This window comes from Myotis brandtii, unplaced genomic scaffold (assembly GCF_000412655.1).
Source record: "Myotis brandtii unplaced genomic scaffold, ASM41265v1 scaffold1774, whole genome shotgun sequence".
Lineage (NCBI taxonomy): Eukaryota > Metazoa > Chordata > Mammalia > Chiroptera > Vespertilionidae > Myotis > Myotis brandtii.
In genome coordinates, this window is record NW_005356575.1 from 473,230 (window position 1) to 486,665 (window position 13,436).

At 47.5% G+C, this 13,436-nt stretch overlaps 1 protein-coding gene across 1 annotated transcript in view; it reads right to left on the reverse strand.

The window, feature by feature from the left end:
- RELB (v-rel avian reticuloendotheliosis viral oncogene homolog B) overlaps positions 1 to 13,436 on the reverse strand; it is a gene marked incomplete at its 5' end in the record, with an annotated part of 25,628 nt that overhangs the window by 7,701 nt on the left and 4,491 nt on the right. Inside the window, 4 exons of the mRNA XM_005863404.2 lie at positions 2,044 to 2,148; positions 4,992 to 5,123; positions 5,242 to 5,333; positions 6,801 to 6,958. Of these exons, the coding sequence (XP_005863466.1) occupies positions 2,044 to 2,148; positions 4,992 to 5,123; positions 5,242 to 5,333; positions 6,801 to 6,958 (487 nt within the window). The remainder of the gene's footprint in view (positions 1 to 2,043; positions 2,149 to 4,991; positions 5,124 to 5,241; positions 5,334 to 6,800; positions 6,959 to 13,436) is intronic.

The window sequence follows — 13,436 nt, forward strand, 5'->3', positions numbered from 1 at the left end:
TGTTTCTCTCTCATCGATGTTTCTAGCTCTCTCTCCCTCTCCCTTCCTCTCTGTAAAAAATCAATAAAATATATTTTAAAAAAAATTTTTTAAGTGAACCTTGTAGCTAAAAAGAAAGTAAAACAAGTATTTTCCTGGTAACCTCATGTGTGCTTGGCCCGGGACTGGGTGGTTCTGGGGACACGGTTGCTCACTAAGACGGGAATATATTAAATGCCACTGAAGTGTATATTTAAATAGCCAAAAAAAAATAAAACAAGTTTTTTCCTGGTAACCTCATGTGTGCTTGGCCCTGGACTGGGTGGTTCTGGGGACACGGTTGCTCACTAAGACAGTGCCAGGTCCTGCCCGCTTGACTCAGTGGGGAAGACAGGCATTAACTATATAATCCCACAACCTGAGAAAGGATGGGGGGGGCGGTCCTTGTGGCTGTGGCAGGCTCTCCCACTCTCCTCCCCTCTCGCTGCCTCTTACCCCGTCGGCCTCCCTGTTCTTCCAACAATCACACCTGCTTCTGCCTCAGGGCCTTGGCAGTTGCTGTTCCTTGTGCTGGAACACTCTTCCCCATGCGGCCACACAGACCCTTCATGGCCCCCCTAGTAAAATTGTGCCCCACCACCCCTCCAGCCATTTTTCTCCATCCCTTTTTCAGTATCGTTTTTTCTCCAAATACTACCTCTTCACATCTCCCTGAATTGTTTTCAACTCTATTATTTTTCCTCCCAGAGGAAATGAACAGTAGTGTGCCTGGATTCAAATCCTGTCGCTACCTGCCTAGCTGTGTGACCTTCAGCCAGTTACTTCACCTTTTTGTGGCTCAGTTTCCTCATCAGCAAATGGAAATTATAATAATAGGCTCTACCTCATAGAATATCAGGCGACCAGGTGGTCTAATGAGTGATGCGTGCAAAGCACTTACAGCAGAGCTTGGCATCCAGTCAGAGCAAGGTAAGTCTCAGCCCTGCTTTGTTACTGTTGGCGGCAATGTTATATATAATAGAGTAACATGACAGAAATGCAAAGGATGCAGACGAGATGCAGGGTGTCCCTCCAAAATGTATTTACACGTTAACAGCTGAGAGCGGCTCAGTTTTGAAAGTGAAATGTATTTCAATAAGCACTGCCTTTATAATTATTCCAAGTGTGTGTATACATTTTGGGGGGGACACCCTATATATACAATAAAAGGGAAGGCTCCCTCCTGCTGTCTCACAGACAGGCAGTCCCGGGTGGAGGTTTTTAAATTTTATTTTATTTAATATATTTTTATTTATTTCAGAGAGGACAGGAGAGGGAGAGAGAGAGAGAGACATCAATGATAAGAATCACTGATGGGCTGCCTCTGGCACGCCCTCTACTGAGGATCGAGCCCGCAACCCAGGCATGTGCCCTTGACCGGAATCGAACCCAGGACCCTTCAGCACACAGGCCAACGCTCTATCCACTGAGCTAAACCAGCCAGGCTTTTTTTTTTTTTTAGGAGTGTGTGAGTCAGGGGTCTCCACCGACAGAGAAGGGACAGGATGTGTATGTGAGAGAAACAAAGACAGAGGGACAGATACAGCAAGAGATGAGACAGAGAATCAGAGAGAGAAAAGGAGAAAAAAGGAAACAGGCAGAGGGACACAGAGAGACACAGCGACAGACAGGAACAGAGTGGAGGGTTTGGGGAGAAACCCTATCTGAAGAAGGGACATTTGAACAGACATGAGTGACATGGAGAGATGCTCCTTCCCCCCCCCCGTTGTCCTCCGTTTTCTTCCGCCGTAGCCCTTAGCACAACCATCATTAAACATTTATTTGTGCAACGCCACGATTTTTGTAGCAGCCTCCCAGACGTGAGCTCGTGGTGGCGAGACCCTGCGTGGCCCTCCTCTGTACGTGAATGAGTGAGTGACTCAGTAAGTGGATGAACCAATCGGCTGTGTCTGACTCCAAAACCAGAGTTCTGGATCCTTCCGCCCCACAGCCGGTGCTCCAGCTCCTCCTGGGCTACCCCACAAGCCGCCAGACCCCCGGGACCGGCTGCCCCAGGCCCCTCACCTTTCTGCACCTTGTCACACAACAGGTAGAGCTCCTCGCCACCTGTGCACGGCCCGCTCTCCTTGTTGATCCGGCAGATCCGCAGCTCGGACGTGTTTGTGGACTCTGGGAAGGAGCATGAGGAAGAGGTACATGAGAAAAGACGGGAATTCAGTCATCACATCCTTAGCAGGTACCCTGTGGGTGCCCACCCTGGGCCGGGGAGAGGTGGGAAATAGAGAAGCCAGGGCACCTGTCCCTCCTGGAACCCATGGTCGGGGTGGAGAAAGAATCCGCTCAGACAAGAGGGGGTTAATGGACAATCACAAGTCCTCATGCTGAGGCCCGGTGAGTGTCTGGCTTAAGGAGAGACCCTCAGAATTCAGGGGGAGTTGGCAGGGTCAGGCATCAGAGCCAATTCTTAGATGAGGGTTAATGTCCTGAAACCGGTAGTGGACACCTGTTGTTTGACCTCTACCAGTCCTGGCCCTTCTTCTGCTAGCTGCCCCCCAATTTTCTTTGGAGGGACCACCCCACATCTCAGTGATGGGGGTCGGGTAAGACTGAGTCCACTCCCTAGCTCAGCAGTGAGCATGTGACCCAGACCTGGCCAATCAGAACATCACCTCCTCCTGGCCAAAGCTGATTCGTCAGAGAGGACACATGATCAATCTCAGGCCAATGAGAGACAGCCCTGAGACTTTGAGCAAAACTATTAGTAGACCGGGAGAGGTGCCAACCTGGTAGGATATAAGCCTAGGGCTGCACAGAATTATCTTGCCCCCAGGTGGAACGGCATTGCCAAGAATGACTCTAACATGGAGGAAGCATAGCTAGAGAGGACACAGACCCTAATGACATCTCTGAGGACCTGGATGCAGCCAGACCTGAAGCACTGTGCTACCTCTAGATTTTTTTTAGTTAATGGCACAAATTCATTTTTTTTCTTCTGCCCGTTCGAGTTTGGATTCTATCACTTGCATCCATAAAAGCCCTGATTGAAAAATAGCCTTCCCCATTTTAATGCTTATGGCAGTCACTGTAAGCTGGCTAAAACCTAGCAGCCATCTATACAGGATGAAAACCTAAATACTTTCTTTCCCAGACTCCCTTGCAACCATGGGACCAAGTTTGGCCAGTGGGACATAAGCAGAAGTCTAACTTGGGTGGACACACACAATACAATATACAGATGATGTATTATAGAATTGGATACCTGAAACGTATGTAACTTTTATTAACCAATGTCATCTCAATAAAGTCAATTTAAAAAAAGGGGAGGATGGCCTGACCGGTTTGGCTCGGTGGATAGAGCATCGGCCTGCGGACTGAAGGGTCCCGGGTTCAATTCCAGTCAAGGGCATGTACCTTGGTTGCGGGCACATCCCCAGTGGGGGGTGTGCAGGAGGCAGCTGATCGATGTTTCTCTCTCATCAATGTTTCTAACTCTCTATCCCTCTCCCTTCCTCTCTGTGAAAAAGTCAGCAAAATATATTTAATAAATAAATAAAAATAAAAGTAAAAAAGGGGAGGGGGAAACCCGGCTGATGTGACTCAGTGGTTGAGCACTGACCCATGAACCAAGAGGTCACTGGTTCGATTCCCGGTCAGGGCACATGCCCAGGTTGCAGGCTGGATCCCCAGGTAGGGGGAGTGCAAGAGGCAGCCTATGATGATGTTTCTCTCTCATCGATGTTTCTATCTCTCTATCCCTCTCACTTCTCTCTCTAAAAATCAATAAAAACATACTTTTTTAAAAAAGGGGGGAAAAAAGCAGTCTACCGGGGAGTTTCTGGGGAACATATTATTTTCTCTATCAAAGACAGAAACAGTATTACTCATGCTGCCTCTTCCCTAGGATAGCCTAGTACAGGTGTACATATCAATAAAAACATACTTTTTTAAAAAAAGGAAAAAATAAGAGAAGTCTAATAAGGGGGTTTCTGGGGAATATATTATTTTCTCTATCAAAGACAGAAACAGTATTACTCATGCTGCCTCTTCCCTAGGATAGCCTAGTACAGGTGTACAGGCCGTACGCTCTACAATACTCGGAAGTCCCGCTTCCACAGGCCACATAGGAAATGCTGACCCCTGGCACTGTCAGTGGACAGCTCGCTCGCCATACAGGGTGACACTGCCCATCACGCCTCGAATACAGACATGATGCCTGGAGCTGCAGCAGCCAGCTCATGACCACGGGGGAAAGCAAAGAGAATCACAGAGCTGCTGAACCAGTTCCCCGATATGCTGAGCAGCTGAATCCACAGGACCAGGCTTCAAAACTGAGACATATACACATAAAGAACTCCCACCCTAGCCAGTCTTGCTCAGTGGTTAGCGTGTCAGCCTGCGGACTGAAGGGTCTTGGGTTGGATTCCGGTCAAGGGCATGTACCTCGGTTGCAGGCTCTATCCCCAGCACTGTGTGGGGCATGTGCAGGAGGCAACCAATCGATGTGTCTCTCTCTGTCTCTCCCCCTCCCTTCCACTCTCTAAAAAAAATATCCTCGGTGAAGATTAATGAAAAAAAGGAAAAAAGAAAGAAAGAGAGAGAGAGATGTATTTAAAAAAATATCCTTGGTGAAGATTAATGAAAAAAAGAAAGAAAGAAAGAGAGAGAGAGAGAGAGAGAGAGAGAGAGAGAGAGAGAGAGAGAGAGAGAGAGAGAGAGAGAGAGAGAGAGAGAGAGAGAGAGAGAGAGAGAGAGAGAGAGAGAGAGAGAGAGAGAGAGAGAGAGAGAGAGAGAGAGAGAGAGAGAGAGAGAGAGAGAGAGAGAGAGAGAGAGAGAGAGAGAGAGAGAGAGAGAGAGAGAGAGAGAGAGAGAGAGAGAGAGAGAGAGAGAGAGAGAGAGAGAGAGAGAGAAAGAAAGAAAGAAAGAAACTCCCTGTTGGTTCGTGCCTTTGTATGTGGGGCTTTTTGGTACCTGCAGCCAAAGACAGTCCTATGGACACAGCACCCTCGACTCACTCTTGTCATAGACAGGCTCAGACAGCACGGGATCCATCTGGCGCATCTGTCCCTGCTGGTCCCTGTAAGAGGCCTGGAAGCAGATCCTCACGACGTTCATGTCCACCTCCTGATGGTTCTTCAGGGACCCAGCTGCAAGAGAGACGTGGGAAAGCTGAGGGTGGGGGAGAGGGGAGGACTGGAGGCGATGGTGGGGCCCGGAGAAGGCAAGGGGATGGGAGTGGGCAGAGGGGTTGGGGTCTGGGCTCACCATTATACGGGTCGATGCCCAGCTGGATTTTCCGCTCTATGGCAGCCTCGATCTCCTTCTTCCTCACACACTGGATGCCCAGGTTGTTAAAGCTGCGTGGGGGGGCAGGTGGAAGGGAGGTCATCACCAGGGGGCAGGGGTAGCTCTAACCCCCAGGAGGACTCCAGCAGATGCTACCTGCCCTGGGCCCAGGGGTCCCAGCTTTGAAGGGGTCCGGGTTCCCGGTCCTCCAGGGTGTCAACACTGGCCAACCTCATTGATAAGAAAACTCAAATGAAACACCAACGCAATGCCAATTTTCACAAACGCATCCAGATAGCAAAGATCAAAGCATGTGCTAGCACCCCCTGCGGGTGAGGTGGTGGAGAGTCAGCCACTCTCGCCCACTGCTGTGGGGCTGGAAAGTGCTCCAGCAATTCACACTGGAGGACGATCTGGTCGTATTCATTCATTCCACGAATATTTTCTGAGCACCTACTGTGTGCCAGGCATGTGCTATGCGCGGCGGGGGGTGGGGGTGGGGGGACATAGCAGGGAACAAGAGAGACAAAAATCCCTGCTCCTACTAAATGTATAGATCACTAAGAGTATACAGGTACCCACTTGGAGCCGGCAATTTCATTTCTAGGACTTTATCCCAGAGAAGAAATGATCTATATGTAAAGCAATTCACTGCGACTCAGTTTATCATAGAAGCACAAGGGACTGAAACCAGCGTAGGTGCCCATTAATAGAGGACTTGCTAGGCCGGTGTGGCTCATTGGTTGAGCGTCAGCCTATGAACCAAGAGGTCACAGTTCGATTCCCGGTCAGGGCACATGCTTGGGTTGTGGGCTCTATCCCCAGCTGGGGGGCATGCAGGAGGCAGCCGATCAACGATTCTCTCTCATCACTGATGTTTCTATCTCTCTCCCTCTCCCTTCCTCTCTGATATCAATAATATACATTGATATCAAGTCACTGTGTGCATCCACACATTGGAATATTATGCAGCCAGTAAAAAGGATAGGGCAGCTCTAACTGTTCTGAAAGGCACGATCTCCAAGATGTACTGGAACACAAAAATGAGGTTCGAGTGTCTGCTATTATTTATAAGGAGAGAAAAGATATATCTATGCAGAGCATATTTTTAACTGCCTCCAGGAAGGGACACTAGTATCTGGAAAACCAAAGGAGGAAGGAAATTCATTTTTCACTGCACACTCTTTCTGAACCTTTTCATTTTTTATTTATTAAAAACATAAATATTATAAAGTGAAAGAACGGGGCTTGCAGATAAGTTGCGTCTTGGGTCAGATCCCAGCTCTGCCATTGGCTCTCTGTAGCCCTGCAACCTCTCAGAGCCTCAGTTTCCGGTGTGAATGTGTGTGTGGGCACAGGGCTCCAGGCCTGAGGCGATCCCTCCACTGCCACCGGCTGCTCGCCCACTGCTCGTCTGGGAAATGCCGTCGGGAGAGTCTGCCTAAGCTGGGCCTTGCCCTGAGGTCTCCCTGAGTGATTCTGAGCCCCTCAGACTCTCCATGACCAAGAGCGAAGGGCCTGGGGCCGGGGTTGGGTACCTGTGCCGGGGGCTGACGTGAGGCCGGAGCCGCACCCTGCAGACGCCGTCGGTGCAGTCTTTCCCCACGAGGCTGTGGGGGTGCACGCGGTGAGGCCAGTCCTTCCACACCAGGCATGCGGTCACCTCCACCTCCCGCAGCCCTCCGCAGTCCCGGAGCTGCAGGAAGACAGGTGCACTTTTGGGGGGTCCCATCGTCGATACCCGCATCTATCCAAACTCCCTGGGGACTCCCTGGGCAGGTCCCCATCCCCTCCCCTCCCCCTAGAGCAGCCATGGGAAAACTACGGCCCGACCGTACCCTTTTATGTAATGATGTTTACTTTGAATTTATATTAGTTCACACAAACACTCCATCCATGCTTTTGTTCCGGCCCTCCGGTCCAGTTTAAGAACCCATTGTGGCCCTCGAGTCAAAAAGTTTGCCCACCCCTGCCCTAGAGTGATGGACGGGTGGGGTGTTTGCTTAAGACCCCTCCGAGATCCTAACCCTGAGACTTCCAGCTGCTGCCCTGAGGGCCTTGTAACACGTTAGCTGCCCCCAGATGTGCTTCCTCTGGCCACTCAGGCTTTTAAACATTGGATGCCTCCCAGGCCTCTAAGTACTGCCCGCAGATAACATCCTCGTGACAGCAGAGAAAGGCACCTTTACGGTGTCCACCACCTTAACCGGGTGATCAAGGTCAGCATCACCGGTACCGGGCCCAATGACCCAGGCACGCCTAACGCCGGGAAGGACACAGCGTCACGGCTGTGACAGCCCCTCCAGAAGTGCATCACCTGAACCTAACCGTGAGGAAGCACCAGACACTCAAATTGCAGGTCACCAGATCAAAAATATCAGTGTCATGAAAGATGATAAAAAGATGGGTGTTGCCCTAGCTGGTGTTGCTCAGTGGTTAGAGTGTCGGCCCACACACTGAAGGGTTGTGGTTCAATTCCTGGTCAAGGACAGGAACCTGGGGTGCAGGTTCCACTTCAGGGCATGTGTAGGAGGCAACCAGTCACTGTCTCTCTCTCTCTCTCCCTCCCTCTCTCCCTCCCTTCCTCCATTCCACTGTCTCTAAAAAATTAATGGAGCCCTGGCTGGTTTGGCTCAGTGGATAGAGCATTGGCCTGCAGACTGAAAGGTCCCAGGTTCGATTCCGGTCAAGGGCATGTACCTTGGTTGCGGGCACATCCCCAGTAGGAGGTGTGCAGGAGGCAGCTGATCGATGTTTCTCTCTCATCGATGTTTCTAACTCTCTATCTCTCTCCCTTCCTCTCTGTAAAAAATCAATAAAATATATTTTAAAAAATAATAAATTAAAAAATTAATGGAAAAAATATCCTCGGGTGAGGATTAACAACAATAAAAAGATGGGTGTCATATTTTGGATGAAAGGAAAATAAACACGTATTTTGACCTGGCTGGTAGTTCCATAGTGTGTACATAAGTAACTAATAAACAAATAGGTTCAGAGGCGTGGAATCATGGCACAGACTGATGGATCCCAAGGGGAAGGGGAGGGGCAGGAAGAGATTAACCACATAATTTATATGCATATATGCATAGCCTATGGGTAGAGACAGTAGCATGGTGAATGCCTGGGGTGGACGGGAACTGGTGGAAGGGGCAATGGAGGAAAAACGGGGGACATCTATAATACTCTCAACAATAAAGATAAATAAAAATTTACCAAGCTGTATACTTAAGAGTTGATCTTAACAAATATGTGAAGATAAAATATGATAATATATCAGTTTATTATATTAAATTTAATGTTAACTTCATATTCAAGGTTAATTTGACTAAGTTAATTGTTAATTTGATATTTAAAATTACATTTAAAATTGTAATTATTAAATTAACATTTTAAGATAAAATGCAACTTAAAATATAACTCAATTTTTTAAAAAGCAGAGACTAGCCCAGCCGATGTGGCTCAGTGGTTGAGCATCGATCTATGAACCAGGAGGTCAAGATTCGATTCCTGGTCAGGGCACACGCCCGCGTTGCAGGCCCGATCCCCAGCAGGGGGTGTGCACGAGGCAGCTGACGGATGTTGATGTTTCTATCTCTACCTCTCCCTTCCTCTCTCTCTAAAATCAATAAAAACATATTTTAAAAATATATATGTATTTTTTATTGATTTCAGAGAGGAAGGGAGAGAGACAGAAACATCAATAATGAGAGAGAATCATTGATCCGCTGCCTCTTACACGTCCCATGCTGGGGATCGAACCCGCAACCTGGGCATGTGTCCTGACTGGGAATGGAACCAGTGTCCTCCTAGTCCATGAGTCGATGCTCAACCACTGAGCCACGCCAGCTGGGCCAGATTCTCTTTTTAAAAAAGGAAGTTTTGGCAAATGGGCTGAATTTCTGCTCAGCAGCCAAAGGCATCAGTGGATAAAAAGCAACTCGTTTAGCCCTGATGGTGTGGCTCACTTGGCTGAGCTCCCTCCTGCTCACCAAGATGTCAACCATTTGATTCCCGGTCAGGGCACGTGCCCGGGTTGCATGCTCAATCCCCACTTAGGGGCGTGCAGGAGGCAACCAATTGATGTTTCTCATCGATTTCTCTCTCTCTCTCTCTCTCTCTCTCTCTCTCTCTCCCTCTTCCTAAAAAAATACATTAAAAAAAAAAACACCATATAAAAACAACAACAAAAACATAACCCTTTAAACCATGGGCCCAGACCAATGAAGCTTTGTTAAGTTACTTGCTAGGCCCTGCTCTGAACTACTAAAGCTGGAGCCTGTAAAATACAATAAAACTGCCCAGCTGACTTCCTCAGTGGTTGTGTCAACCTATGAACCAGGAGGTCAAGGCTTGATCCCCATTCGGGGGGAGGGGGGTGTGTGTGCCAGAGGTAGCCAATTAGTGATATTTTTCTCATCATTGATGTTTCTCTTTTTAATTTTTTTTAAAATATGTTTTTATTGATTTCAGAGAGGGAGGGAGAGATAGAAACACCAATGGTGAGACAATCATTGATTGGCTGCCTCCTGGGGATCGAGCCCACAACCTGGGCATGTACCCTTGACTGGAATTGAACCCAGCACCCTTCAGTCTGTAGGCTGACTCTCCACTGAGCCAAACCAGCTAGGGCCATCATTGATGTTTCTCTCTTTCTCTCTCTCTCTCTCTCTCTCTCTCTCTCTCTCTCCCTCTCCCTTCCTCGCTGAAATCAAGAAAAAAAAATTCTTTAAAAAATACAATAAACCGGCGAGGTTCAGTGGGATAATACTGCCCTCTAGCGGACATTCGAGACATTGGGGTGATTTTGGTGACACTGATGCGCACCCTCAGCAGGCAGTAGACAGGCCCAGAGATGCTACACAGCCTACAAACCAAGGGCATCCCACACAAGTCCTGCAAGACTTCTGAACCTCCCACCACCATTTCATGTCAGTGAAAAACCTGTTTAAAATCACCAGAGCCCAGCCCTAGCCGGTTTGGCTCAGTGGATCGAGCATCAGCCTGTGGACTGAAGGGTCTCAGATTTGAATCCAGCCAAGAGCATATTCTCAGGTTGCAGGCTCTATTCCCAGTGGGGGGCATGCAGGAGGCAGCTGATCAATGGCTCTCTCTCATCACTGATGTTTCTATCTCTCTCTCTCCCTTCCTCTCTAAAGTCAATATTTTTTTAAAAAATAAAAGCATTCTGTTGCTGCACTTCCCTGGCATGCATTCTCCATCTTTTGAGTTATGCTTCCCTGGGACTGTGACCGAGAATTTAATACTGAAATAAAATGTGCTGACATATGCTCCACTAGTTTCCTTTTTATTTCTCCTTCTTTCTAATGTTAGGGCATTATGGATTCTGGGCATGGTTATAAGTAGAGGTAAGTAATGTTATTAATACATTTCATTGAGTCAGATAGGATTAAAACCATTCTTAACCAGCTTCCTGCTATAATGTTAGGAGATTCTGAAGAGATCAGGGTTGGTGTCAGGATTCAGGAAGACTGCAGGGCTGAAAGCTGTTTATCTTTGAGATGTCACACAAGATTGTGGATAAGGCATGAAGCCTTGGAGTGAGTCAGACCTGGTACCAAACAGGCTCTACCACTGGCCTTACTGTCCTTACCTGTAAGATGGGTATCATTAAGTACCTGGCACACAGGAGCACTTAGCACATGCCAGGAATTCCTAGAGTAAAAGTGCTGTGTGCCCCTGAGCAAGTAACTGACCATCTCTGAGCCTCAGTTTCCTCTTCTGAAAAATGGGGATAAGAAAAATCCCAAATCCAGAGTCAGAAACAGGTCATCCCCTATTGCTGGGCATTTACTGTTCTAACTCTCCGAGATCAAAACCAACACCGAGCCCAAATAATTGCCTGCAAAGACTTAGAAATAAAAAGCAGGGGAAACACAGCCTGCAAGTAGCATCCCACAGGTAACGTATCGTTACAAAGGGAGAGCTGCCCCGTTACAAAGGAGGGACCGGGCAGTCGCCACCTGTGGTGACTGAGTTGTGTCCCCCTGAATTCATATTTCAATCCCCACCCCCACTCCCTCCGAATGTGACTGTATTTGCAGATAGAGTGTTTGAAGAGCTAATTTAAAGAGCCATAGGGGTAGGCCCTGCTCCAGTTTGCCTGGTCTCCTATAAGAAGAGGTCATTTGCCTGGCCAGGTGGCTCAGCTGGTTGGAGCAGCATCCTGTTACCAAAAGGTGGCGGGCTCAGTTCGCAGTCAGGGCACATACTAAGGCCGGGGTGCGTGCAGGAGGCAACTGATCGATATTTCTCCCTCACATCAACGTTCCTCCTTCTCTCTTTCCCTCTCCCTCCCCCTTCCTCTCTAAAATCAATAAAAACTTACCAGGTGAGGATTTTAAAAATAATAACAAAAGAAGTGGCCATGCCCTGACCGGTTTGGCTCCGTGGATAGAGCGTCAGCCTGCGGACTCAAGGGTCCCAGGTTCGAATCTGGTCAAGGGTATGTACCTTGGTTGCGGGCACATCCCCAGTGGGGAGTGTGCAGGAGGCCGCTGATCGATGTTTCTCTCTCATCGATGTTTCTGACTCTCTATCTCTCTCTCTTCCTCTCTGTAAAAAATCAATAAAATAAAAAAAAAGAAGTACAAACTGCCAGTTATAAAATAAGTCATGGGATGTAATATACAGCATAGGGAATATAGAGTAATAACATTATAATGAATAACTAGACTTATTCATAAGGTATATAAATGTTGAAACTAATACAATATGTCAACTATAATGAGAATAAATTTTAAAAAGAAAAATAGTTAAATACAATAGACCTTCCTTCTCTCATATATTTAATATTTGAAGTAAAAATTATAATATGGTCTGATGTGATTCCAAATATAAGTAGAGGAAATATTTAAGACAATGATGTTGCCAATGGGGGAGGGTAAAATCATGTAAAAAAAAGTAAGTTTTTTATACTTAAGATGATGAATGTGAAATGGTACAGGCACCCTGGAAAACAATTTGGCAGTTTCATAAAAAAACTAAGCATGCAACTACTATGGGATCAGCAACTGAATCCTAGGGCATTTATATTGGCACAAAAACCTGCACATGAATATTTAGAGCAGCTTTATTTGTAATAGCCCCAAACTGGAAACAACCCTGATGTCCTTCAACAGGCAAACAGTGAAACAAGCCCTGGCACGTCCATTCCACGGGACCCTATTCAGCAGCCCAAAGGGACAAACTATCGATATGGAGAGCAACCTGGATGGATCTCCAGAGCATTATGCCGAGGAGAGAAAAAGCCAGTCCCAAAGGGTGACACTATAACTCCATGTATACAGAGCTCCTGAAGTGACAACGTTATAGAAATGGAGACCAGATTTGTGGGTGGGAGCAGGAGAGAAGTGGGCGTGGCTATTAAAGGGCAGCAGGCGGGATCCTTGCGGTGATGGAAAGTTCTGGGCTCTACTCGCATGACTTAATCACCCCAAAAGCCCCCCACCTCCTAATACCATCACCTTGGAGGTTAGGATTGCAACATACGAATTTGGGGGACACAAACATTCAGACCTTAGCAAGACCTCATAAATGCAGCATGTGATCCCAGACTGGTTATGAAATAAGCAAACAACAAAACAAGAGCGATACAGAATGTTTTGGGCCTCGGCCTGGTAGCTCTATGCAGTGGTCGGCAAACTGCGGCTCACGAGCCACATGCGGCTCTTTGGCCCCTTGAGTGTGGCTCTTCCTAAGCCTTAGGAGTACCCTAATTAAGTTAATAACAATGTACCTACCTATATAGTTTAAGTTTAAAAAATTTGGCTCTCAAAAGAAATTTCATTCGTTGTACTGTTGATATTTGGCTCTGTTGATTAATGAGTTTGCCGACCACTGGGTTAGAGCGTCGTCCTGATACACCAAGGTTTCGGGTTAGACATCTGGTCAGGGCACATACAAGAAACAACCAATGAAAGCAGAAATAAGTGGAACTACAAGTCGATGTTTCTCTCTCTCTCTCTCCCCCCCTTCCTGTTTCTCTCAAAATCAATAAATTTTTAAAATGCATAAATCTATACTAATAAAAGGGTAATATGCTAATTAGACCAGGAGACCTTCCAGACGTCCTTCCGGACAAAACCAAGGTGGCAGGGCCAAGGCAGAGTCTGTTAGGGGCAATCAGGCCGGCAGGGGAGGGCAGTTGGGGG